At 43.5% G+C, this 27919-nt stretch overlaps 1 protein-coding gene across 1 annotated transcript in view; it reads left to right on the forward strand.

The window, feature by feature from the left end:
* The window catches only part of LOC126482141 (chondroitin sulfate proteoglycan 4), a 660554-nt gene that overhangs the window by 616715 nt on the left and 15920 nt on the right, over positions 1 to 27919 (forward strand). The window contains exons 21-22 of the mRNA XM_050106118.1: positions 18096 to 18267; positions 22091 to 22351. Coding sequence (XP_049962075.1) covers positions 18096 to 18267; positions 22091 to 22351 — 433 coding nt within the window. The remainder of the gene's footprint in view (positions 1 to 18095; positions 18268 to 22090; positions 22352 to 27919) is intronic.

Raw genomic sequence — 27919 nt, forward strand, 5'->3', positions numbered from 1 at the left:
CAGAAAGCCCTGCAGGATTCATGGTGTCAGTTCCATCCAACACTGCTTGAGACATTCATTAGTCCAGTCCATGCCACGGCGTCTTGCGGCACTTCTGCGTGATCACTGGGATCCTACACGATATTAGGCAGGTGTACCAGATTTTTTGGCTCTTCGGTGTATATCAATGCTGCTCTTTGCTTGCTTGTTACCGAAATGTGTGAAGTTACGCAACAAAGTAGGACACTTATAACATTCATTCATTGTAATTATTATCGCTAACGGTAATGTTTCTTCAACTGTTTGATGAGGACGTATTTCATGTACTTAACTCAGTAATTTCTGTGCGACTACCATGACGAAACGATTTCTTTGTGACGAGCAGTTGGAAGCAATAGTCCGTGTACGTGTCAGTGAAGAAGACGAAAACCAAACCAGTAGTTATTGAATTCATACTACATCTCAGTCAGAAGACATTTCAAATTTTGAAACCTCACGTTGCAATGTGCAAACAGAGGAAGTACATCAGTCAAAAGACAAAAATATCACGTCGAACTTACATTTTCCACAGACAGGTAGAGCATCCAGTGAAGACATTTTAAAATTGAATCCTGGTTCATTGGTTCTTTTGGTGAACAGCACACTATCATTGAGTACAGCTGTAGCAGCGTACTAAATTTGTTCATAATATAAGGAGATAGTTACCTAATGATTAAAAATTTATAGTTCTTTTTGTCCCACATTTTAGGTCCTGTCCCACCAATTTTTTAAACCATCAGCCTTTAAGTCTCGATATTCTCGAAATTAGATCTGATGGCACTAGTTAATGTCTATCAACGGCAAAGCCTCCAATTAACGGACAAGCGCCCTCTGCTTAGAGCAAGCATGCCGTCGCGAAAAACTTGTGTGCCATGTTACAGATGTCGGCGACGAAATCTGAGAGAATAAGGAACAAATTAGGTTTCATGATCTTGTGTTCAGTAGTATATGGTAGAAGCCATTTTATTCAAACTATTCAATTACCTTGCAATATGCTGCAATCGGCCTTTCGTTGGGACATGGCTGTGGATTTCCGCGGACCTCAAAGTTTCTGCACCCACTTCGCTACATGGACCGCCGCTTTCGTTTCAGTACACCTGCCTGAATGTCCAAGACAGGCTCTGCATATACAGCATCACTGACGTGCTCTCATAGATAGAAGTCCGAAGTGCTAACGTTCTGAAACAAGGTGGACCATGCAACCAGGCAACTTCTTTCGTTCCCTCGACCAGGAAAAGCATTTGTTAGGTGATTCTACACCTTAAATCGAAACTGGGATTTCCCAGTCTCATGTAGCAGCCACATGATTTTTACTGCAGTCGAAGCACCTCTCCGGCGGAGGCGGCAGAGTAACCGGAAGAAGTGAACACGCGCCATGCTTCTGAAACATCGTGGACAGGTACCACATAGCAACTGCCAATAATCCCCGCCCAAACTTAAGAGTGAACTGGTATCTACATTTCGTGACCGGCGTGACAAGCTGATTCTCTGTAGAACACAGGACAGTTCTGTGTAAGTGGAAGTTGATGTCGATCACTGCCATACACTGCACAGGATGCTGCATAGTATGACAATGTCGACTGTATCACAAAAGCATGTGGTTTCGGACATATCTTCATCACCTTCTAATCTATTATTCTCTCAGTTTGATCCGATTCTTGAAAAACACAATGTGTGTTCAGATAGATGGCACTGCTTCCTTCGGTTCAGAAAAATGGTTCCATTTTGTTAACCTTTATGAAGATAAATCATCAAAATCGACTATAAATACTTTATATTTCGTGCAGACGCTGCCACGCAGCTTTGCATAATGAACATCATATCATCCTGATGGCTATCAAGTTTTTTTTTAATATGTGACATCCTGTGCCTAATGAATTATGTCCAAAAGTCGTAACTGCAAAGTAGAGGAAATAGAGAACTGACGGCCATTTTTGGCCTAAAAGTGTTATCAGAGTACGCCAAAGACAGCGGCGCCTTTTATGAGAAACTGTTCAGCAGGCGTATTGCACGTAGTTTTTTACATCAACTACACCATCTTCCAAGACAAGTGCAATCATAGTATCTATAAATATGGAGATATAATTGCCATAGCTCAAAATCATGGCATCGTGTTATTATAATTTACTGTTGATCTCTTTGTTAGGCGCAAAGCGAACTCATCAGACACTGACATAAAGGCTGAAACAAATAATTCCAAATCATCTTTGGAATACTTTAACTTTAATTTACACACGATCTGCGATACTCCACACGACTGTCATTCCGCTTCACTTTTCCCCCGACGCACTATCTCCTGTCATGTTGTTGTTGTTGTGGTCTTCAGTCCTGAGACTGGTTTGATGCAGCTCTCCATGCTACTCTATCCTGTGCAAGCTTTTTCATCTCCCAGTACCTACTGCAACCTACATCCTTCTGAATCTGCTTAGTGTATTCATCTCTTGGTCTCCCTCTACGATTTTTACCCTCCACGCTGCCCTCCAATACTAAATTGGTGATCCCTTGATGCCTCAGAACATTTCCTACCAACCGATCCCTTCTTCTGGTCAAGTTGTGCCACAAACTTCTCTTCTCCCCAACCCTATTCAATACTTCCTCATTAGTTATTAGTTATTAATTATTAGTTATTAGTTATCTCCTGTCATAGATTATTACAAAAAGACCTTGTAGCCGAGGCTGCTACCTTGGTGCTCGAGTTGGAAGTAAGCCGGTCCGAATCATGGTGGTAGGTGAAACTTTCAATGCCAGTATTTGGCTGGGGAGAAGAGGTGGTGGCGCAAAATCTCTGCTCACCGGACTTCGTGGTAACGTCCAGGACTGCATTCCAAACCTCTACGCAGTGTCTCGTGAGCGAGAGTGACACTGCTGATGGTGATCCGTCCGTCCGATGGGGATTTTTAAGCTCGGCGGCACCGTTGGTACTGTTCTTCAGAAGTAAGCTGTATGCCAGTACCGGGTTTCATCCTCTCCTTTTCCTGGTCATAATTATACAGAAACGAAACAGAACACTACACTACATACGTATCCAGTTCACTCTCCTACACTCTATAAATACACATACGACGAACTGTCACATATCCGCAACCAGAGGAGCCAATGTGCGTGCAGGGAGAACACTCTTTCAGACAGATTGTTGAACCCATCCAGTGGGGCATCCCAGCCACTGTTGTCACGCCAGATTTACATTATATTTCTGTAGCTGTTATTTTCATAAATAATGTGGAATTACACATATCTCAGGGTTTACTTTAGTCTCATATACCTGAACGAAATAGATGTTAATTTCTACTACCTTATTACTCTAATTTGATGATGATTGTATGGCTCATTTATCTGCTCTATAGTACAAGTAACCTACCAGGCAACAATAATGAAGTAACTAGGAGTTGTAGCATAATAACAAAACGAGTAATCTAGGCTACTGTAGTTAGTATTTACTTCAGAACGGATTAGAGTTTTCTGATGCGAAATAATGTTGTCTTTAGCACTATGAGTGGTGATACCAAGGGAAGGAGCTTCAAGAAATGATTATATGTTTTACAGAAAGATGTGCCATGGCCTCTGCTACTCGCAGAGTACACATTTCACCCGTATAGGACGAACCGTGCACTCTTGCCTCGTCAAGTGTGAAACCGGTATTACCTCAGCGTATCATAAAACGCCCAAAGGACTAAGCCGAAGGACTGGACCTTGGGGTAGGGGAGCATTCACCTTAAATTGTTCACAATATTTATTAAAGTCAACTAACACAAATAACAATTTCATAAACTCAAAGTACATATGTACATGAAGCCCATTAGTTGGCTTTCAATATCCAAGCAAATATAGCAACTCTTCAAATGAGAAAGACAATACGTTAAAAATGGGTAACTCTACACGTGAACTGTAAATGACTGTATTTTGTATTAACAAATAGTGAAGAAATACATTTATAATAATAAACTATGAGTCAGAGAACACTTTGCAGTTTGCTTCGGTTACTAACAAATGTGTAACAACTTTTCAAATCAGACAGGTAATACATTTTTATAGGAAATAGAAAACATTGCACGCCCAAAGGACTATCCTAAGTTCACTTACAGATAGTTTTAAAACCTTGCCCAAATATATACATTTAAAAGAAAGAGTAAACTTACATACGGATTCCCAACTACACAGGCAATAGTCTACATCAGACACATCTCTTAAAAATAGTTCCCAGCTCACGGCATCTGCCAAGTGCGGACATGAACGTTCTTCGGAGCGACCAACACGGGCCACACCTGGTTGTGCCTTTCGCACCCGATTTATCGGCCCGACCGAGGGCGAGGAGTACAGCAGGAGCGTCCGACTTCACTTCCCGGACGTTCCTCCCCCTCAAACGGTTAATTCAGATGCCTGTCACTGGGTGCACCTGGATCTCAACGGAACGTTCAATTCTGTCAGATTAAAGAACAAGCGAGAACCCGAAGGTGTAGCCCAGACCCACCACGATAATCGACCCCTTGGTGGGTGCTGACATTCAGACATCCGCACAAGTGCCTCACGCAGATAGCGTACCTTGGTGCATCATACAATTCAAGAACCACCAGACTGTCTGCAACAAACAGTCAATTTTAAAACATTATACACACTAAGCCCCTCGGCTGGGATGGTAATGCAGAATGCCGAAGCTACTAGACACTAAGCAACAAGAGTTCCATCAAAATGGTGCCACAAATTGCGTAGGGTTCGACCACACATGGATTACTAACAGATTTTCATAACTCAGAACTCGCTAAATGGTTCAGATGGCTCTAAGCACTGTGGGACTTAACATCTGAAGTCATCAGTCCCATTGACTTATAACTAATTAAACATAACTAACCTAAGGACATCACACACATCCATGCCTAAGGCAGGATTCGAACCTGCGACCGTAGCAACTGCGCGGTTACAGACTGAAGCGCCTAGAACCGCTCGGCCACAGAGGCCGGCAGAACTCGCTAATAGTTTGTCTCAAATGGCTCTGAGCACTATGGGACTGAACTTCTAAGGTCATCAGTCCCCTAGAACTTAGAACTACTTAAACCTAACTAACCTGAGGACATCACACACATTGATGCCCGAGGTAGGATTCGAACCTGCGACCGTAGCGGTCACGTGGTTCCAGACTGTAGCGACTAGAACCGCACTGCCACCCCGGCCGGCAGTTTGTCTCACGTGAGGTACACTTGCAATACGGGAGGCAGAAGGTGCATGGCCAGTGAAAAACATGAATGAAATGATGTCACCTTATCAGCCCAGCGACATAATCGTCCAACAGCATCAGAGAAGCAGGTCGCCACTACAATTTGCTAATAAAATGTCGTCGCTTAACGGCCACCGACTGCTTGGCTGCGCAGACCATCTCAAGACACAGCCGTTACAACTGTAGTCTGTACAATGCCTTTTCAAAACACCTTTTCACCGACACGGTTACCTCCCCTCCTTGGGCAATTACACCGTCTTCTCTCCACCTCCCAGCTAAAACTCACTCGCGCTCACCCGTCGATCCGCTCAGCGCCGCGTCACCTGGCGACCGACTCACCAGCGCCGAAAGGTTAGCATCTCTGAACAAATACGATAGCCGCAAAGCCGGCATGGCTCAATGTGGTCCCACGTATTTCTTGTTATGTCGCACGTCACAAACACGAAAGGAGTGAAGTTGCCGTTGGCAGAAAGCCAAAATCAACTATATAATTAAACTTTCTTAATAATAAGACACGTTATTTCTAAATATAAAATAAATAAAATTTCTTTTTAAGAAGTGGATTCCTGTTCTTCTGGTGCCTCCTGCATGCAATGTCGTTTACTCTCCATTACTGCTCGCAACTGGCCGAAGTATCTTCGTCCTCAGCGCCGCCCCCAGATCCGACACTGGAGACGTCCCATTTCGATTGCGAACGAAAGGTTCACTTCAAAATATTACACCAGTTGATAAAGCGCTGGGGCAGACTAAGTAACGTCTTTCTATTACTCCGTAGTGATGCTCTGGCAGTCTGCGACCGAACTGGGGCGACCAGTGATGGGCGGCTGGTTAAGTCAGCTTTGGCAGGGGGCAATGAACTGCGTCTTCCTGGATGTGCGGCAGTGCCATTGCCTTCTTGATGCCGTTTCTTAGCAGTGTGCCGGTCTGTGGGTAGTCGACGCTTTATATCTGCTCATTTACGACAAGTACCAGCTCTTGGGATCGCTCAGACATCTGTGACGTTTAAGTATAAACGTTTCGAAACCAGTCGAGATGCCCCAGCGCTTTATCAAGTGGTGTAATATTTTGAAGTGACGCTTTCGTTCACAATCGACATGGGACGTCTCCACTGTCGTATGTGACTGCCATTAAGAGCCATATAAAATTTATGTGTCGTCCGAACAAGACACAGCCAAGGCAGAAACACCACAGGGGCAAAGACGCGATCTGGTCCCAGTGCCGTGGAGACTGGCCACTTGCTCGAATTCCACCGGCGCCACCGGCGGCGCTGAGGATGAAGTTACCGACTACACCGCGGTCAGTTGCCGGCCGAGTACAAGCTGCCTTTGATCAGACAACGGACAAGACGATATTCGGAAGACAGAAGAGCAGCAACCGCCCACTTGGTTGTAGATGATCGTTCAGGGCGGACTTAGACAGGGAACGTGGTTTAGTGAAATCTTAGAAGTGAACAGACAGTTGTTGTAAATTCTATTTGCTATGTACTGTGAAGTTTACCTACGATTCTTTGCTCTTAGTCATTGTGGGCCCTTTTCTTTGTTGTATTGCAAGCAGTGTTGCAGACTTCATATTTCAAGAACCTTCGTTCTCCTATCCTGTTTCCTGACCCTGGGACATAGCTGTGTAATAGTGGCAGAAGCCGTTTCATGAACTCAAAAACTTGACCTACCGTGACAAAAGTGGCAACGGGGCCTCCTTAGAAGTAATGACGAGGCCTTTACAAATTGGCGACGACGGTTTACAAAACTGGCGTTGAGGGTTTAAAAAGTTTGGTGCCAATAAACACTGCACACTCGAAGGATTTGCGTTTCACAACAGAATCGGTTAATCGATTGTTTCACGGGATTATGGAGAATAAAGATAACAGATAATAAGAAATTACGATGCGCACAGCATATAGAAAAGTCAAAACAACATTCGGTGAAATTAACAGCGCGCGTGGTAACACTAAGAGTGCAACGGGAATTCCAGTGCCAAATGCAGAGGAGAAAACTGATACGTGAAAAGAATATATAGAAAGGCCTCTATGAGGGGGACGGCTTGTCTGATGACGTGACAGAAAAAGAAAAAGAAGTCGGTAGGGAAGAGAGAGGGGATCCAGTATCAGCGTCAGAATTTAAAAGAGCTTTCGAGGACAACGATCATATTAGGTAGATGTTGTTGTTGTGGTCTTCAGTCCAGAGACTGGTTTGATGCAGCTCTCCATGCTACTCTATCCTGTGCAAGGTTCTTCATCTCCCAGTACCTACCACAACCCACATCCTTCTGAATCTAGAGTATTCCTCTCTTGGTCTTCCTCCACGAGTTTTACCCTCCACGCTGCCGTCCAATACTAAATTGGTGATCCCTTGATGCCTCAGAATATGCCCTACCAACCGATCCCTTCTTCTAGTCAAGTTGTGCCACAAGCTCCTCTTCTCCCCAATTCTATTCAATACCTCCTCATTAGTTATGTGATCTACCCATCTAATCTTCAGCATTCCTCTGTAGCACCACATTTCGAAATCTTCTATTGTCTTCTTGTCCAAACTATTTATCGTCCATGTTTCACTTCCACACATGGCTGCACTCCATACAAATACTTTCAGAAAAGACTTTCTGAAACTTAAATCTATACTCGATGTTTACAAATTTCTCTTCTTCAGAAACGCTTTCCTGGCCATTGCCAGTCTACATGTTATATCCTCTCTACTTCGACCATCATCAGTTATTTTGCTCCCCAAATAACAAAACACATTTACTACTTTAAGTGTCTCATTTCCTAATCTAATTCCCACAGCATCACCCGATTTAATTCGACTACATTCCAATGTTCTCGTTTTGCTTTTGTTAATGTTCATCTTATATCCTCCTTCCAAGACACGGTCCATTCCGTTCAGCTGCTCTTCCAGGTCCTCTGCTGTCTCTGTCAGAATTACAATGTCATCGGTGAACCTCAACGTTTTTATTTCTTCTCCATGGATTTTAATTCCAACTCCGAATTTTTCTTTGGTTTCCTTTACTGCTTGCACAATATACAGATTGAATAACATCGGGGATAGGTACTACCCTGTCTCACTCCCTTCCCAACCACTGCTTCCCTTTCATGTCCCTCGACTCTTATAACTGCCATCTGGTTTCTGCACAAATTGTAAATAGCCATTCGCTCCCTCTATTTTACCCCTACCACCTTCCGAATTTGAAAGAGAGTATTCCAGTCAAGAATGTCAAAAGCTTTCTCTAAGTCTACAAATGCTAGAAACGTAGGTTGGCCTTTCCTTAATCTATTTTCTAAGACATGTCGTAAGGTCAGTATTGCCCCACGTGTTCCGACATTTCTACGGAATCCAAACTGATCTTCCCCCAGGTCGGCTTCTGCCAGTTTTTCCATCCGTCTGTAAAGAATTCGTGTTGGTATTTTGCAGCCATTGCTTATTAAACTGATAGGTCGGTAATTTTCGCACCTGTCAACACCTGCTTTCTTTGGGATTGGACTTATTATATTCTTCTTGAAGTCTGAAGGTATTTCGCCTGTCTCATACATCTTGCTCATTAGATGGTAGAGTTTTGTTAGGCTTGGCTCTCCCAAGGCTGTCAGTAGTTCTAATGGAATGATGTCTACTCGTGGGGCCATGTTTCGACTTAGTCTTTCAGTGATCTGTCAAACTCTTCACCTAGTATCATATCTCCTATTTCATCTTCATCTACCTCCTCTTCCATTTCCGTAATATTGTCCTCAAGAACATCACCCTAGTGCAGGCCGTCTATATACGCCTTCCACCTTTCTGCTCTCCCTTCTTTGCTTAGAACTGGGTTTCCATGTGAGCTCTTGATATTCATACAAGTGGTTCTCTTTTCTCCAAAGGTCTCCATAATTTTCCTGTAGGTATTATCTATCTTACCCCTAGTGATATGTTCCTCTAAATCTTTACAATTATTCTCTGGCCATCCCTCCTTCGACATTTTGCACTTCCTGTCGATCTCATTTTTGAGACGTTTGTATTCCTTTTTGCCTGCTTCATTTACTGCATTTTTATATTTTCTCCTTTCATCAATTGAATTCAATATCTCTTCTGTTACCCAAGTATTTCTATCAGCCCTCGTCTTTTTATCTACTTGATCCTCTGCTACCTTCACTATTTCCTCTCTCAAAGCTACCCATTCTTCTTCCACTGTATTTCTTCCCCCCATTCTTGTCAGTCGTTCCCTAATGTTCTCCCTGAAGATCTCTACAACTTTTGGTTGTTTCAGTTTATCTGGGTCCCATCTCCTCAAATTCCCACCTTTTTGCAGTTTCTTCAGTTTTAATCTACAGTTCATAACCAATAGATTGTGGTTAGAGTCCACATCTGCCCCTGGAAATTTAAAACCTGGTTCCTGATTCTCTGTCTTACCATTATATAATCTATCTGATACCTTCTAGTATCTCCAGGGTTCTTCCATGTATACAACCTTCTTTCATGATTCTTGAACCAAGTGTTAGCTATGATTAAGTTATGCTCGGTGCAAAATTCTATCAGGCGGCTTCCTCTTTCATTTCTTCCACCCAATCCATATTCACCTACTACGTTTCCTTGTCTCCCTTTTCCCACTATCGAATTCCAGTCACCGATGACTATTAAATTTTAGCCTCCCTTCACTATCTGAATAATTTCTTTTGTCTCATCATACATTTCATCAATATCTTCGTCATCTGCGGAGCTAGTTGGCATATAAACGTATACTACTGTGGTTGGCGTGGGTTTCGTATCTATCTTGGCCACAATAATGCCTTCACTATGCAGTTTGTAGTAGCTTACCCGCATTCCTATTTTCCTATTCATTATTAGGCAGAAGTGATAGATAACATTCCATCAGAACTTCAAAAATCTTTGGGGGGGGGGGGGAGTGGCAAGAAAGTGAATATTCACGTTAGTGTGTAGAAATTATAAGACTGACGATATACCATCAAACTTCGAAGAAAATCGACCACACAATTCACAATATTGCAAGAGCAGAAAGTGTGGTAACCATCTCACAATCAGCTTAACAGCTGAAGCATCCAAGTTCCTGACAAGAATAACATACAGAAGGATGGAAAAGAAAATTGAGGATCTGTTAGATGACGATCAGTTCAGCTTTAGAAAAGGTGAAGGCGCCAAGAAGCAGTTCTGACGTTGCGCTTGATAATGGAAGCAAGACTAAATAAAATCAAGACAAGTTCGTAGGATTTGTCGACCTGGAGAAAGCGTTCGAAGTTCCAACAAAAATAGGGATAAGCTGTAGTGAAACATGGACAGTGGGAAAACCGGAAGAGAAGAGGATCAAAGCATTTGAGATGTTGGGCTACAGAAAAATGCTGAAATTTAGGTGGACTGATAAGGTAAAGAATAAGGAGGTTCTCCGGAAAATCGGCAAGGAAAGGAATATATGGAAAACTCTGACAAGAACAGGCTGGTAGGATATCTGTTAAGACATCACGAAATAACTTCCATGGTACTAGATGGAGCTGTAGAGAGTAAAAAACTGTAGCGGAACACAGAGATTGGAATAGACCCAGGAAATAAATTAGGATGCAGGTTGCAAGTGCTTCTCTGAGATGAAGAGGTTAGCACAAGAGAGAAATTTGTGGCGGGCCGCAACAAACCAGTCAGAAGACTGATGTCTCAAAAATAAAATGTCTAAATGTGGTATTTTCCACACAGACTCGCTTACCTATGAGACGACATGGTTCTGCATAGTGGTCAGGAAGAGATGGAGTCCGTGTGCTGTTTGTTTCACAATTCTAGGGGTTGCAGAGGGGACTTAGTAGGCAAAGTTTTTGTGATGATTCCATGTCCGGAAATGTACCGCTTAGATGTAAAATTTCGACAATGGACCACTTTCAAGTATCCTGCTTCACGCTAGTTAGGCAGGCAGTGGAGACATGTGAGACCTACAGTAGCTGCTTCAAGTGGCGGTCCTGCTGATCGTTGCATAAAATATGTCTGCGACGCATGCTTTCGTACCCACGGTTCAAACACCCTGGTGCACCACAGTCAACTCTCCTAGCTGCGAACGTACAGGTTTGTCGCAGATATTTCCGTAGACGGGCGAAAATCGTTTGTGATGAACTGAGGTGGCGCGAAAGACGTTCTCGACACACGCGTTGTGTCACTTCTACATGTCCTAGAAGAGTGTAAAAGGAATTGTGAAACACCTATGTGTGATGAATAACGACAGGATCATGTCCCCTAAAACTACGCAGACCCTAATTACTCTCAAAGCCGTGTGGTAGGAATTGCTCGCAATAAAAATGACATTTTACCAAGGGATTGACTTAATTTTGTTATTTTTCTGCTAATGTTTGCTACTATTATTAAGGTATGTATGTCTTGTTGTACTACGGTCGGAGGTTCGAATCCTGCCTCGGGCATGGATGTGTGTGATGTCCTTTGATTAGTTAGGTTTAAGTAGTTCTAAGTTCTGGGGGACTGATGACCTCAGAAGTTAAGTCCCATAGTGCTCAGAGCCACTTGAACCATTTTGTCCTGTTGTAAATGAGTTTCTATTACAGTCGTATTATCGAATACAAGGCGACTTCAATGTGCTGCTTTGTCGTTCTGAAATATCGGATACTCCAAAGATATTTCATTTTCACTGACATCTGTAAAGTCTACGTGTTAACTGGTGGCATTACATGTAACTTGCACATTTTTCTAGAGTTGACATTTGTTTGCCGTAAGAGAAAGGAAGCATCATTTTTTAAATCACATTACAGTAGCATTTGTATTACCTACGCCTAAAATTTATTTGCATGACCATGTCTAAGTCGAGAATCTTCATCGTGGAATATTATAACAAAACGAAAAGAACATAAACGTGAGATTTAAACTGTTTTTAATGAACGACAGTAGGTATCAGACTGTCTTAAGTGATGTAATGTTTCTTGGTGATTGATGTAAGCCGGCCGGAGTGGCCGAGCGGTTAAAGGCGCTACAGTCTGGAACCGCACGACCGGTACGGTCGCAGGTTCGAATCCTGCCTCGGGCATGGATGTGTGTGATGTCCTTAGGTTAGTTAGGTTTAAGTAGTTCTAAGTTCTAGGGGACTTATGACCACAGCAGTTGAGTCCCATAGTGCTCAGAGCCATTTGAACCATTTTTTGATTGATGTAAATGTCGATCTAACACAGTCAACCGTGGACATGGATATCGTTTTGACATCCTTCCGATTTCAACGACATCAGACCACTCACGCTAACATGGGAATGTAAATTACCAGAAGAGATGTGCACTTTATATAGGACTCTTGTTGTCGGTTCCTAATTTACAGGATGATTGAGCGAGCAGCAAAGGTTGTAGTGGGAAATCCTGCTTGTAACAAGGTTCGCTTGTTATTATTATGTCACAGTGATGTATAACACATATATTGCGTCTTTGCTACTAAAGGATGAGAGAGCTAGCGTTTATTGAGATATAAATGGCGTAAAAGCTGAGGGCTGGGGGGACTGCAAGAAGACTTAGCTGTAAAACGTTATTACGAGGCCACCGCTATATTAAGTACCACCAAGCTTCGTAACAGATCCTGTTAAATCCATTATAAAACATTAACCATGCCGTTATTATTATTATTGTTATTTTCTCGTAAAAGAAAAACTAAGCCATATCTGATGACGTATTTTCATTCTTCACACTTTGGTCTTCAATAGATCATTTTGTGTCGATATCAGACGCTTCCTGTAACCGACGCACCAGGAGGAATGACCCACTGCTGCGAGAGCGTCGGTCATTTGCAGGAATTCTGAAGCCCTCCTATTGGACCTGTAATAAAATAATTCTGTATAACTCGTTTTCAATATATTTACTGCCAGCGTAATAGGGTTATTGAAAAAATATTAAGTTCTAACAAAAAGGGGACATGTTGTAACAAATGTCATTTTCTTCGAACACAAAATAGAGACAAAATCGTGCACAGAAAATTGATTTTTTGAAGATATTTCGAAACGGTTACGTAAGATGGCAGAGAGTTCAATTTAGAATACCGGCATCAAATTCCAATCACAATCGGTTGTACCGTTCTGAAGTTGTGTTTCTCGTCAATACGAAAAATACGGTTACGAGAAGAACGTATTTAAAATTTTGAGTTGCATATTTTATGTTGAAAAGAACTCTATTCTGCGATCCATGGAACATTCAGCAATCTTTCCAGAGCCAAAAGGAGGTGCGTCACCATCTTATTCGTGGCCATAGTTGTCCTGCGGGCATCTTTGGCAAGTTCTGCCATCCGCCGGTCTGTTCGCTCTACACACTTTTCGTCCGGGTTGGGTTGTTTGCGGGAAGAGACCAAACTGCGAGGTCATCGATCTCATCGGATTAGGGAAGGACGGGCAAGGAATTCGGCCGTGCCCTTTCAAAGGAACCATCCCGGCATTTGCCTGGAGCGATTTAGGGAAATCACGGAAAACCTAAACCAGGAGGGCCGGACGCAGGTTTGACCTGGTCGTCCTCCCGAATGCGAGTCCAGTGTGCTAACCACTATGCTACATCGCTCGGTACTTTTCGTCCGCTTTTGTACAGAAGTTCTACCAGTCTGGTGAGATCTCAAGTTCGAGCACGTTCGTAATTTCCGTAATGCTTGTTGGGCTTTCGTTGAAATTACATATCGACTATATGTTCCCTCTGTGAATAATTTCCAGAGATACTTTTTCACGATTCACCTTGTAACTCGATAACGGGGTTTCTGGCGAACTTAAAAGGAACACTATAATAGACGTCTCAGAGAACATTTTAAGCAAAAAAATCGATTTTTTTTTAATTTTCAAAACGGACTATCCGCTTAATATGTGTTCCTTCTTCGTTTTTGCACGTCAAGGATCAGCGAAATTCCTCTACATCTGTAGAGAATAGCTTTGGTGATGTTGAATCCCGGACTCGTCTTTCAAAACTGAAAGTAGTGGTTTTCGCTACCGTCATGAACAATAGAACTTGAAGTATTGAGGAATTTATTGTTATGTATACTATCATAGGTTGAATCATTGTCCTCTTTCTCAATGACTTTTGGTACAGGCTTTGTTGCCCCTGAATCAAAATCTTTCTCAAAACTATTAATGTCCAAAAAGCGTTAATTCATACTCATTCTTTGTTTTGTTCAACCGCAAAACATCACTTGTGCTATATTCACAGGACATAATGTTACTGAAGGTCTTGTACATTACGGACAGAATGCAGATAGACCATACGTCTTTTATGCCTCGATCTTGTGATGTGGTCATGCCGGAAATAATTTAGCAAATCCCATATGGATTTGTATGTCTTACCTGGTATTACTTCCAAAATGTCATTGTTTTTATTATTAAGTAGACAAATTTCTAATTCATCTCTTTTACAGTTTAAATATTTAAAGAAATTTTGAAACCGTTATGCATGTCAGTTACAATGCCATCTGCCATCTTACGTTTCTCTTTTGTTGTGTTTGTACTCTTATTGTCTTCAATAGTTCATATTACAAGATTTTTCTAGTATCTTGTCACATCTTCTCAAAACATTTCTGAGTCATTATATTGTCGACTGCTTAGAAATCTCGTCTCCTTTTCATCAGCTGCCTTGATCGGTTATTTATTTTCTTTTCCTTTTCTTCTTTTAGTGCTTGTAAGGCCCCCGTATAACTTTTATTAATATTGTCTATACAGTTATATAGTAATCATAAGTAGTAACTCCAGAGCCCTTCTAGTTCGCATTTCATCCACCGGCGTGATTTATCTGCTAGACAAGTTACACTGGAGGTCGAGCATACCGTCAGCGTGTCTCAGGGGTTTGAACAGAGTCGTGGTCTCGTTTGTCAACAGCGGGACGCTCATCTCGTCGTATTGTGTTGATTCATACCGGACGGTGCAGCCACTTCTGTATCACTGTGTTTGCAAGACTGATACATGGTCGCAGTACATCACGTTGAACATATAAGTCCGCAGATTCTCTCCCATCTCATCTCCTTTACCGACAAAAAACGTCGAGACAATTCACTATGTTCGTCAACATAACGAGTCGCTGTATTTCATGAAGAACTATCACCATTCCAACTTATGAACAAGTAAATGGACAACGCAAGAGAAAGCAATGACATCTTATAAATTGCAGCAAAAGAAAACTATCCCGTAAAATATAAGACTAACATGACGCCAGTTAATGATCAGGGGGATTGCCCATCACAGAAAAGGCGGGAAACGCTACTTTGACTGCACCACCCGGTTACTGTCTCATGTCTGCGCATTTGCATCTCCCGCAAGGTGTATTCCGAGTATTTTCCTTTGTCATTACGTCTAAGTTACTAAGAATGACAGACGTGTTTAGTGACCTGCTGAATGCAACACAAAACAGTATTGACGATGATACAAGACGTGTTCATTCCCTAGTGTTGTGAACAGTACCAATCTGTGGGAAACGTGTGCGAAACTCTTTGCGCAAATGTTTATAAGACTAGGAGTATTTTGGCAAAACCTCCAGCAAAGTCTGCAATGCCAAATGTAGTGGTAGAGTGGCACAGACGGGATCTTTAGCGAATAAAAAGTGTAACTAACCGAAAAGATTTCGCATACTAGAAAATGTTGCGTTTGTAACATTGTAAACATCTTACTGGTTAGTCTTATTTTGACCGCGCTATTCAACTACCATTCTTGATTGAGAAGTAGCGGCTCCGGTCTCATAAACTGACATACGGCTGGAAGAGTGGTGTGCTGACCACATCCGCTCCATATCCGCATCCAGTGACGCCTGTGCTCTGAGGGTGACACGGCGGCCAGTCGGTAACGTTGGGCCTTCTTGGCCTGTTCGGGCGGAGTTTAGTTTACTTTTATATAAGTAGCATGCCTATGCAGGACATATTTGTAACTGCAGGGCGATTCCGTAATGATGTTAAAAACTTTCAGACATGTTGGAGAAGAGTAAATGTATCAGTTTGAGTTAAAGAATCCAGGTCGGGGAAGGACCGGGTCGACAGTTATAGGCGAAAATTGCTGACAGTGGACCTCTGTTACTGCAAGGTATTTGCTTTCCATATTTGGGGAGCAGGTACTAGGAACCTAATCAACAAAAAATCGTCTAGTGAATACGGGCTCCAAACTGCAAAACTTAATGAGCTACCAGCACCTGGTCAGTAGAAGAAATGTGTTACGCGGTAGCAAAAATGAACAAGTGCTCATAGCTTTTAAGGTATGTACTTGGGAACCCATGTTTACTGGACTTTTGTTCTTGATTAGGTCCGTACCACCCCATCTCAAAAAATGGAGAGCAAAGGGCTTGCAGTAGAAGAGGTCCACTGTCAACGGTATCAGAAGGGTTTTCGCTTATAACTTTCGAGTCCCTACCAGTTCGCATACTTGAAATTAATACAGTTACCCCTCCGCATCATCACGGAATTATTCTTTACATATGTACTCCAAGCCACAGAACAGAGGAAGTCGCAGGGCACTTCGTACCAATATCGGTAATCGTCTGTCCTTTTCCATTTGCGTAATGAGCGAGGGAAACAAATTACTGCCAGTATGCCTCGGTACTCACCCTAATATCGCTTAAGTTATTCGTGGCCCATACACGAGATGTAGGGTAGTGTCAGCTGAATGGTATCACGGACTTCCTCGAATACTGTGCTTCTCAAAAACTGCGTCACATTTTTCGTATGTGTCATACCGTCCTGAATTCGTTCAAAATCTTTTGCTATGCCTCTTTGAAAAGACGTTCAGGTACTGGAACAATACTTTAGGGCCGGCTGCTTTGGCCGAGCGATTCGACGAGGTTCAGTCCTGAACTGCGCTGCTGCTACGGTCGCACGTTCGAATCCTGCCTAGGGCATAGATGTGTGTGATCTCCTTGGGTTAGTTAGGTTTAAGTAGTTCCAAGTCTAGGGCACTGATGACTTCAGATGTTAAGTCCCATACCGCTTAGAGCCATTTGAACCATTTGAATACTTTAGGGTTGGTTAGTCTAGCGTCTTAGATGCAGTTTTTTCTACAAAAATGGTTCAAATGGCTCTGAGCACTATGGACTTAACTTCTGAGGTCCTCAGTCCCTTAGAACTACTTAATCTTAACTAACCTAAGGACAGCACACACATCCATGCCCGAGGCTGGTTTCGAACCTGCGACCGTAGCGGCCGCGCGGTTCCAGACTGTAGAGCCTAGAACCGCTCGGCCATCCCGGCCGGATTTTTTCTACAGACTCACTCCACTTTCATAGACCCTTCGCAACATATCTGTCTTCCGTTCGCTTTCCCTAATACCGGTTTCGTGTGATAGTCCCGTTTCAAGTGGCATCGTGGCATTGCCGCTAATTACATAAACTATGTGACGTGCTCAAGATGTTCACCATTAACGTAGTAAATATCGGGTTCTTTTTCTTTGATAGACATTATCCTTACTTTACCTACGTATACACAGACCTACCATTCATGAAAGTGAAAATGTTTTCAGTGAGTTCATGCGTCAGCTTACGATCGTCCAACGACAGTACATTCAGCGAACAGTCCCACAAAGCTACTGATCCTGTCTGATATGGTGTTACTCCCTTCCATCAGGATTCTCTCTCTCCTTCCAGATCTCATTACCCTTAATGGCACTGAAAAAGCCAAGGGAAATGAATACCGTAACACGCTTTCCTATCTTTTGCATATGGTGGTACTCCCTTCCATCAGGATTCTCTCTCTCCTTCCAGATCTCATTACCCTTAATGGCACTGAAAAAGCCAAGGGAAATGAATACCGTAATACGCTTTCCTATCTTTTGCATATATCTATCATAGTGCTTAATAACGTCAGAACAATACATTTTCCTAGGAACTAGTTCATATTCTGATCTTGGGAGTGAAGTGTACCTGACGCGGGTGACAAAAGAGTTAGCAGTTTTACTGTACTGAAGCGTTCGCCCTTGCTGTGTGTGCAGCGGCGCGCAGGGTGCCCAGAGGCAGCTGCAGCTGGCGGACAACTTCACTCAGCGTGACGTCAACGAGAGCCGCGTCTGGTACGAGAACACGCACAAGTTCTTCGGGCTCTCCACCAACGACTCTTTCGCTGTCGACATACGAGCCGACTTCGCCGAGTCAATCTTGGGTCATGTAAGTATCTACCACTAAACTTCAGGATCTCGTATTTGTACTACTATATTTTGCCTGTGAAATCGTCAGTGGTTTTAATTAACTCTATACTATTCTGAGTTCTTAGAAAAGCGTATTTGTGAGTAACTTAGCACGAACCAAATTCCTGCAACGAGACCGAAACGTTTATGTTCCAGTGTTCACCTATTGTTGTTCCATATCACAGCCTGAGCAGCAATAAATTTAAATTCGGGAGAGGGAACGAAACTGTCAATTTAATTTCTGTGTTTATCACAATGGTTGATGATCGGAAATTTGCTCTCTAATCTCTTTCCTGTGCAGATATGACTCCTATAACATTACAGAGAAGTAATATGTTTATGAAGTGTATGAAATTTAGAGCTGTCTTCCATCTTAATTCTGTTTAATAAGTGATGTCATATTTAATTGTTCTGAGTTGTTTGCCAAAACAATTTTCTTGTTTAAGAAGTTTTTTCTCTAAGTCATTGCTTGGAAAAAGTAGATGAGTCATTTAATCCGCACCTACATTGTCCATACGTACGCCGGTAAACTATAAGGAAAATCAAAAAGTTTCCGTTTGAAGGCATTCCTGTAGCCTACAAGGATGAGTCAAAAGAAACCTTCAATATCTTTTTAAATATTATTTATTGTGTACAACTGGTACAAAGCTGTATCACTTTTCAACATAATCTCCCCCACGCTCAATGCAAGTCCTCCGGCGCTTACAAAGTGCATAAATTCCTTTACAAAAAAATTCTTTTGGTAGTCCGCGCAACCTTTCATGCACAGCGTGGCGTACCTCTTCATCAGACCGGAACTTCTTTCTTCCCATTGCGTCTCTGAGTGGTCCAAACATATGTAAATCACTTGGCAAGGTATGGTGAGTAAGGTAGACACTCAAAATGAAGGTCTGTGATTGTTGCAACTGTTGTACGGGCAGTGTGGGGCCTTGCTTTGTCATGCTGCAAAAGGACACCTGTTGACAGCAATCCATGTCTCTTTGATTTGACTGCAGGCCGCAGATGATTTTTTAGGAGATCTGTGTATGATGCACTGGTGGCAGTGGTCCCTCTAGGTATGTAATGCTCCAAACTGACGGCTTTTTCGTCCCAAAAGAGAGTCAGCATGAACTTCCATGCTGATGGTTCTCTTCGAAACTTCTTTGGTTTTGGTGATGAGGAATGGCGCCATTCCTTGCTCGCTCTCCCCAGGTTTCGTCCCCAGTTACGATTCTTGCAAGGAAGCCATCACCTTCTCGTTCAAAGCGCCGAAGAAGTTCTTCACAAGCATCAACACGTCGTTCTCTCATTTCAGGAGTCAGCTGCCGTGGCACCCATCTTGCAGACACTTTGTGAAACTGGAGCACATCATGCACAATGTGGTGTGGTGACCGATGACTAATCTGTAAACATGCCGCAGTGTCATTCAGTGTTACTCGGCGGTTTTCCTTCAAAATGGCTTCATCTGGTGCAATGTTCTGTGGAGTCATAACTCGTTGTGCCTCACCTGGACGAGGAGCATCTTCCACTGAAGTCACACCATTTGCGAACTTCCTACTCCATTCGCAGACTTGCTGCTGTGACAGACATGCATCACCGTAATGAACCTTCATTCGTCGATGAATTTCAATGGGATTCACACCTTCACTACGCAAAAACCGAATAACAGAACGCTGTTCTTCCATGGTGCAAGTCACAAGTGGGGCGGCCATCTTTACGCTGATACTACGACGGTATGTGTGCATCTGCACTATGGTGCCACCTACAGGCCATTCTGCACGCTGTTTGTTGCACGCTTACCAACTTATAGAATAGCGGCATGAAATTTCGATTTGTTATTAGAAATTTAAGGTTTTCATTTGACTCACCCTCGTATATGCAACGTAGAGCAACTCCGATTTGGTTATATAAGCAGCGAGATGTAGCAAGGGATTAATATGGCGTTCATATCTTTCTAACGTGGTGCGAAAACGTGAACTATGGCGACGTTATTACTAGGACCAACTTGTTGTTGTTCTTTTCTTGGCTGTCGAAGGACAAATACCGGTATACATACATCGGAGAATAAAGAATATGTATGGGGCAACATGTCCGTCGATACTATCGTTTTGGAATGATGCTCCATGTTCCATGCTGGTCGAGATTCGACACAAGACGCCGGTCGATCCGGGAAGTAGCACCATCTCAAGAGTGGGACACTCGAGCACGCACACTATAGTCCTGATGTCTTCCCATTCGATTATGACGGCCTGGTTCCTTATAAAAGGCTTTGAAGGGTCGACCAGGGCGTGCATCAGGCAGTTACGGACTTCTTCACATAGCAGGACACGGTGTTTTACATCAGATTCAACCTCGTTCGCCGGTGGGATGAGTGCATCAATCCTCACGGTCATTTTTCCTGATTGGCATACCGATTCCGGACTGTATAGCCTTCGAATGGAAACTTTTTGATCGTCCCTTATACAGTAGTTTCAAGTCTCCCCTGACATTCAGATGACAGCACCACTATTCCAACTTAGACAAAAGGGCTGTTGCTGAAAAGCAGCGTAAAACGTTTCTCACATATTGCGCTGAAACACATATTTTGAGTCACAGCTTCCACTTTGGGTGCTACGCTAGTGCAGTACGATTTCCACTCTTACTACCTACTCTAAATGAGATGTAACCTTTAACGAGTAGTACTAATTTCTTGGGGATAGTTGCCAGAGTAACATAATCCTTTCAGTTGAGTTCTTGTAATATTCTGCTCAACGTGACTATATTAAGAATTTTCACGTAACTTACAGTTTCATATAGTCTGTTCGTTTCTGCTGAAGACCTTACGTGAATTCTCCCATATGGGACTTCCTGACACGATTAGTACATATCGTGGCTACAGACCATGCTCGCAAACGATGAACTTCCCACCAGCTCCGGTGCCTTCACCCGTTTTCTTGTAAGCTATCAAACGCGCGAGTGGATTAGAGGTGTCCATTATATGGATCTTCTGTGTGCTGTTTTAGTGATAAATGGAAATGGTTTTGTCATCTAAATGTGTCAGAAATAAAACGAGTTAATAACGAGAGGTCATGGCACGGGTACCATACTGTCTCTTAGCCGTAATATCTCCCTGAGAGTAATGATTCAAACCAGTCTTCACGGTCGGACTCTTCTCGAACGACTGGCTTCTTTCATGGTGCACTAAGCACAAACACATATGAAGAGTAGTCTTTTTAAATATCAGCATACAAAATGAAGGTACTAAATTAATTTTTTAGGCATAGTTTCCTGTCGTTATGTAGACAGGAGTGACACCACAAGCAGTCGACCAATGGTGTAAACGCCCAGAAGATGACCCCTACGTCGGCTTGAAACCGGTTGGCGGTAATAATAAATGCAATTAAGACTGTTTTTGAATAATTGATTAATCACACTAATCGCTGCTTCATCTCGACAACCATGTTGTCCAAAAAATTTTTATCTGTTTGTAGATACATGTCCATAGTCTTGTTGTATAATAAAGCTACTACGCCACAGTAAGGCAGACAGTGTCTAAACAGCTGAAACAACATGAGAAGCCAACTGGTAATTTGTAGCTGGGCTCGCCACTTTGTTTTGGCACTTCTAGCAGCATGCTGTGTTACTGGGGGATTCAGTTTATATCACGGCTACAGGAATGAACCTATTTCGAGATGATAATGAGAACTTCATGACTTCGTAATATCCATTTATTTGAAACTGGCACCAGTGCTTCGTCCCAGAAAACCCCAATGACAATTGACTGTACAGTTAAGACCGTCCATTATTGCCAGTGGGTGTAACCGAGAGAGTGCCGCCCTCCGCAGGTGGTGGACGTGGACATCTCCGTGTCGTCCGGCGGGCTGGAGCAGTTCCTGCCGCTGCCGACGCTGCAGGTGGAAGAGGGCGGGTCGGCGCAGGTGCGCATCAACACGAGCGGCGTGGCCGCCTTCCTGGACAGCCGCGCCGAGGTGGAGGTGGCCTGCCTGCTTCTCGACCTGGCGGCGCCGCTGCAGCACGGCCAGCTCATCATCAGCGGCAGCGACAACGAGACCATCTTCACACAGTCCGAGATGGACGCCGGAGAGGTAACGCTCTCTCTCTTTACTTCCAAATGTCCACGTAAAGTGGCTTTCAGGCCATTCGATTTCACCATCAGGAGTCTGATGGGGTATAGTATCACTTTGCTGCAGTATATATGTCGCCTGGCAGCAAGTTTGCCGCTATGGGAAAACAATGTTCTAATCGAAATTAAAATCTTCTGTGTTGTTAGGCCACATTGTATTACCTCTAAGCTATCGATGTTTTGACCCCTCTCTTTTAAATGGGAATTTTCCCGTGCTTGCCCTGTAGATGTCGGATTATTGGGTAAAATGCTTGTGGCTACCATTGGTGGGCGAACTTCATTGGTTAGAAAGGTATTGTTCCCACACTTGTCCTGGAGAAAAGTTATTGGATAAAATTTCTCCTGCTGCTTTTGGTGGGCGATCATCGTTGGCTAGAAACGAAATGGGCAAAGCAAGAGAGGAGGAGTGTATATCCAAGATACTATTGTCCGCAAAGGTCACTTCCAGGGCCCTTTTCCCCCTCTCTTGCTCTCCCCCTTTCACTTCTCGCCAATGATGATGGCCCACCAAAAGTAGCAGGAGGACTTTTAACCAATAACCACTCACCAGCTTAACTTTGGGAAAAATCTCTTTCTAACCAATGACGTTCGCCTACTAATGGTACCCAAAAGAATTTTAACGTATAATGACACTTCTCCAGCACATGCACGGGAAAAGTCTCCTTTATAAGAGAACATCGCACTGGTCTCTGCCAATGCTCAACCAACAGTGGCCGCCACAATGTTCTGAAGAACTTCCCAGCTGAGGGCTCTAAACGTCTATCGTTTAGAATAAATATGATATGTCATAACAATCCAGAAGAGTTTAACTGCAATAGTGGCCACGAAAGCCTGCAGATTTACATAATGTTCTTATCATTCACTACCCATGCCAATGAGTATAGATCTAATCGAAAGCATCTATACACTCCTACATAATGCATATTTCGCCATTAGGAGTCACGAGAGTTAGACAACCTAGTTACAAAAGAGGCGAGGAGTACTGGTTTATTAGTAGAGAAGCACTAACAGTAAAACGGATCCATCAAGAGAGAACAGTGCCTTCGAGTGAGGACCAGTTATAGGATGTTACTTGAATAACAAATCCATCAGGGGCATTTCTTCCCTTCTGAAGCTGCCCAAGACGTGTAGGCGATGTGACTGTAAAGTGGAGACGCGAAAGAATTACTATCACTAAACCAAAACCTGCAAGACACCATGTACTCGCGGAGAGGTAACGTCGAACATTACGGCGAGTGGTTGTAAAAAATCACATGGAATCAGCGGAAGCAATCACCCGTGAGTTCCAAAGTTCTGCCAGCAGTCCAACTAGCACAAAGTCTGAGAGCCGGGAGTTAAGAATAGCGGACTAAGGTGGTCGAGCGGCTCCTCAGAAGTCACACAATTCTGTAGTCAATCGACGCTTGACGTAGTGCAAAGACCGACGGTACTCGACAGTGGATGACTGGGAACCAGTGATTCAGAAACCACGCTATGCCTTACGGCAGTACGATGGAAGAGTTTCGATTTGGAGAATACTTATAGAACGTTACTTGCCATCGTCTTTAGTGCCAGTAACGAAGTACAGGGGAAGTGGTATGTGAAGGGAGGAGGGGGTGTGGTCAGGGTGTAGCTCCATTATTACCCCAAATGTGTAAAGATATGAACATATTTTAACGCATACAGTAGAGAAGCATATCGGCGATTACGATTATATCTATATGACAAGACGTCCTTTCATAAAACACGATTTGTGACGCACTGGTTTGTGAACATCAACACTCCTGAAGCGAACTGCCTACCGAGAGTACCCATCTGAAACCAAAGAACACCTTTGGGATGATTTAGAACATCGATTTCGGTCCTAACTCCAGTGTCTAACAACACTACCTCCTCTGGATGCGGCTATTGAGGAAGAATAGGCTGCCATTCCTCCACAGACGTTCCAATACCTCACTGAAAGTGTCCGCAGCGGATTTTAAGTTGTCATAAAGGTATAAGATGGACACACCTCGTATTAAGGTCCAATAATAGGTGTCTGGACAATTTTGGTCAGGTAGTGTAGATGTAGATAACAAGGGCTATTTAATAAGCTCGTTTAGCTCTCCATGAGTGTATAGCAAGTATACGTATGTCCATTACTGAGCTGCAGAAAAAGCTTTGTTCAATCATACAGCATCCATCCGCCTTAAACAAGCAGTGTATAAGTCATAACGAAAATCAGGATGGCAAAATTTTCTCACTTCTGTAAACTTGTTGGGAGCTTCACTGCTCGCGACATAACATTTTTTCGGCGTCATGATTCTTAGGTGATGTTAGGAGTATCAATTTACGTGGATCATTATCGTATTCAGGTTCAGATGTGCAGGGACCTCTCAGCAATACAAAATTAAATGGTTATTCAGAGGCGCTTATATGAGAGGACTAATTACCTTACAGTAGGTAAGGGTGACCCAAAAAAAAATGGAACTTGTCTATCCAGCCTAGCATCATGGTTCCTACTCATTTCATTTCAGGAAATGACTAGAAACAACAGTAGTCCTGATACACAGAAAGAAAAAAATCGCAACACCAAGAAGGGGTTGTGTGACATAAACTAAAGTTGGTAGGTGTGTATTTGCATCTGAAAGATGATTATCTATTCAAATTTCGCGCCAGTCGCATCAATTGGCGCTGGTACGGCTACGAGAAGCTGGATGTTCCTTCTACGATACTGCATAAAGACTTGGGAGGAATGTAGCCACTGTACATGACTGCTAGCAGCGGTGGTCACGGGAATGTACGGTCCAAGATGGCTCTGGATGGCCACTTGGCACTACGAGAGGACAAAACCATCTTTTCGAGATATGGCTGTGGTGCAACCCAAAGCATCTACAGTAACAATGCGAGTAGCAGTTGACACCGTAGTGACACAACAAAGTGTTACAAATAGTTCACTTCAAAGACAGCACCGCGCCAGATGCCCTGTGCTGTACTTTCCACCGACCCCAAACCACCGCCGATTGCGAGTTCATTAGTGCAAGTGAGAACTCGTTGGAAGGCACGGTGGAGGTCTGTTGTGTTTTCTGATGAAAGCTGGTTCTGCCTCCGTGCTAGGGATGGCCGTGTGTTAGAAAGCGGCTAGCTTAGGGCCTGCGACCAGTCCGTCTGTGTGATAGACACACTGGGGCTACAGCTGTGGTTGTGGTCTGGAGTGCGCTCTCATCGTTATCCCACGCACCCTGACTGCAAATTTGTGAATTAATGTGGTGATTTGAAATCTTGTGCTGCCATTCATGAACAGCATTCCAGGTGGTGTTTTCCAACAGGATAACGCTCGTCGACATATCTCTGTTGCTACCAAGCATGCTCTACAGGGTATTGGCATGACGCCTTGGCCAGTTCTATCACCAGACCCGTCTCCAGTCGAGCACATAAGGGACATCACCGGACGACAACTCCAGCGCCACACACAACGACAGCATTAACCGTCCCATTACTGACCGACCAGGTGAAATAGACATGGAATTCCATCCCACAAACTGACATCCGGCATCTGTGCAACACAGTGCATCTACGTTTGCATGCTTGCTTTCAACATTCTACCGGTTACACCGATTATGAATGTACAAAGATTTCACATTTTCAATGACCTATCTCGCGCTTATATTAACCTGTGAACCTGGAATGTTCATCACTTAAATATGTTACCTAGACAAATGTGTTCCCGTGATTTCATTACTCTACATTAATTACTCTTTGGTGTTGCAATTTTTTTCTTCGGGGTATAACGCCTCACAGAGTGTAATTGAATCGACGGGGAATGTGTTTTTCTGGATTATCATCAGCCAAGAGAGACAGACACAGCTCAAACTACTGCTTCTGGTAGCACCAAAGAATCATCAAGACACTGACAGAATCATTTGGTGTGGTTCACCTTAACATGGTCTAGTACTGTAGAGGCACATAGTTGCCAAAACATGTGCATATTGTGTTGCTCGAGGCTTTCCCGACAGACTAGTAGCAAATACGGCTCTTGGGTTAGACGTCGGATGTCGTGAAAATTCCAAAATATTTCGTCGGCACAACTAATGACATATTCGTGCAGCGAACACAATTCTCAGGCTGTGACCGAAGCCTGCTAATTACGACAGTCAGAGAACAAACTGCGCATGCGTGAACGCGCCAAATTTCGGTAAGCACGGACATGCAGATCGGTAGCGAGAGAGACAGCTACGCTACCTGTCGGACGATGAACGCACGCACAGAGGCTGTCAATTACATTGTACGCTGCCGTCGGCCACCCCAGTGCCCTTTGTCGGGAGCTGCTTTCCGGAATATGTGTCCGCGCTGACGTGTGCCCGTTCCCGTCGTTGTCAAACAAATATCTGAGTCAACGACCGCAGCGTCATCCATCGTAAGACCAACATTTATGTTTTGTGTTCGCAGTAAATTTTAAAATGGCCAGCGTTGGATCTCATGCCGTGTCGAGTGGAATCCTGTGTCCCTGTCAAGCAAAGCAGTCAAGCTGCGAATTTCTGCTGCTTCTTTAAATACGCTGTCCCAGTACGAAGACGAGGACGACAGAATTTCGGTGTACTTGTATTCCATGCAATGTCCTGTACTGAGGCAATGCTAGGCCACTGTAGATTCGTCTTTTTGGTCCACAGTGGTACTTCGTCGATGTCCGACACATCTGTCCTCCACGGTACGACAAGTTCGTCCAATGTATGAGATCCCGCATCTACAGAAAATCTCATAGACACCAGGCCGTCTTAAACCAACATCTAAACGAACTCTGAGATTCGTTGTCGGACGAAAGAATTATTTCACTTTGTTTCTCCTATAACCTACCTGTTTTCGAAGAAAGCTGTCTAGGGCGTCTCGCCACGGTCCGCGCGGCTGCCCCTGTCGGAGGTTCGACTCCTCCCTCGGGCATGGCAGTGTGTGTTGTCCTTGGCGCAAGTTAGTTTAAGTTAGATTGCGTAGTGTGTAAGACTAGGGACCTATGACCTCAGCAGTTTGGTCCCCTAGGAACTAAACACAAATTTCCAAATTTTTCGAAGAAACGCCGCCTACGTATGGCAAAGCGACCATTCCTCTTTCTTCAACAGTTTCTTCCAACTCCTCATTTTCTCTAGCACGCGCCGCATACAAGGCACGGCGAACGACTCTAATAATACGGTACGGAGGTGGCGTAGCTCATCAGACAAGCGAAATTAGAATTATATTAATACCTTCAGCTGCTAACGGGCGTTGATGTATACCAACGGGAACAGGTGAAAATGTGTGCCACTTTCAGACATGTCCGAAAGAACTAACACTATATCCATATGAATATACAGGGTGTTACAAAAAGGTACTGCCAAACTTTCAGGAAACATTCCTCACACACAAATAAAGAAAAGATGTTATGTGGACATGTGTCCGGAAACGCTTAAATTCCATGTTAGAGCTCATTTTAGTTTCGTCAGTATGTACTGTACTTCCTCGATTTACCGCCAGTTGAACCAATTGAAGGAAGGTAATGTTGATTTCGGTGCTTGTGTTGACATGCGACTTATTGCTCTAC

Source organism: Schistocerca serialis, chromosome 5 (genome assembly GCF_023864345.2).
Source record: "Schistocerca serialis cubense isolate TAMUIC-IGC-003099 chromosome 5, iqSchSeri2.2, whole genome shotgun sequence".
NCBI classification, from domain to species: domain Eukaryota; kingdom Metazoa; phylum Arthropoda; class Insecta; order Orthoptera; family Acrididae; genus Schistocerca; species Schistocerca serialis.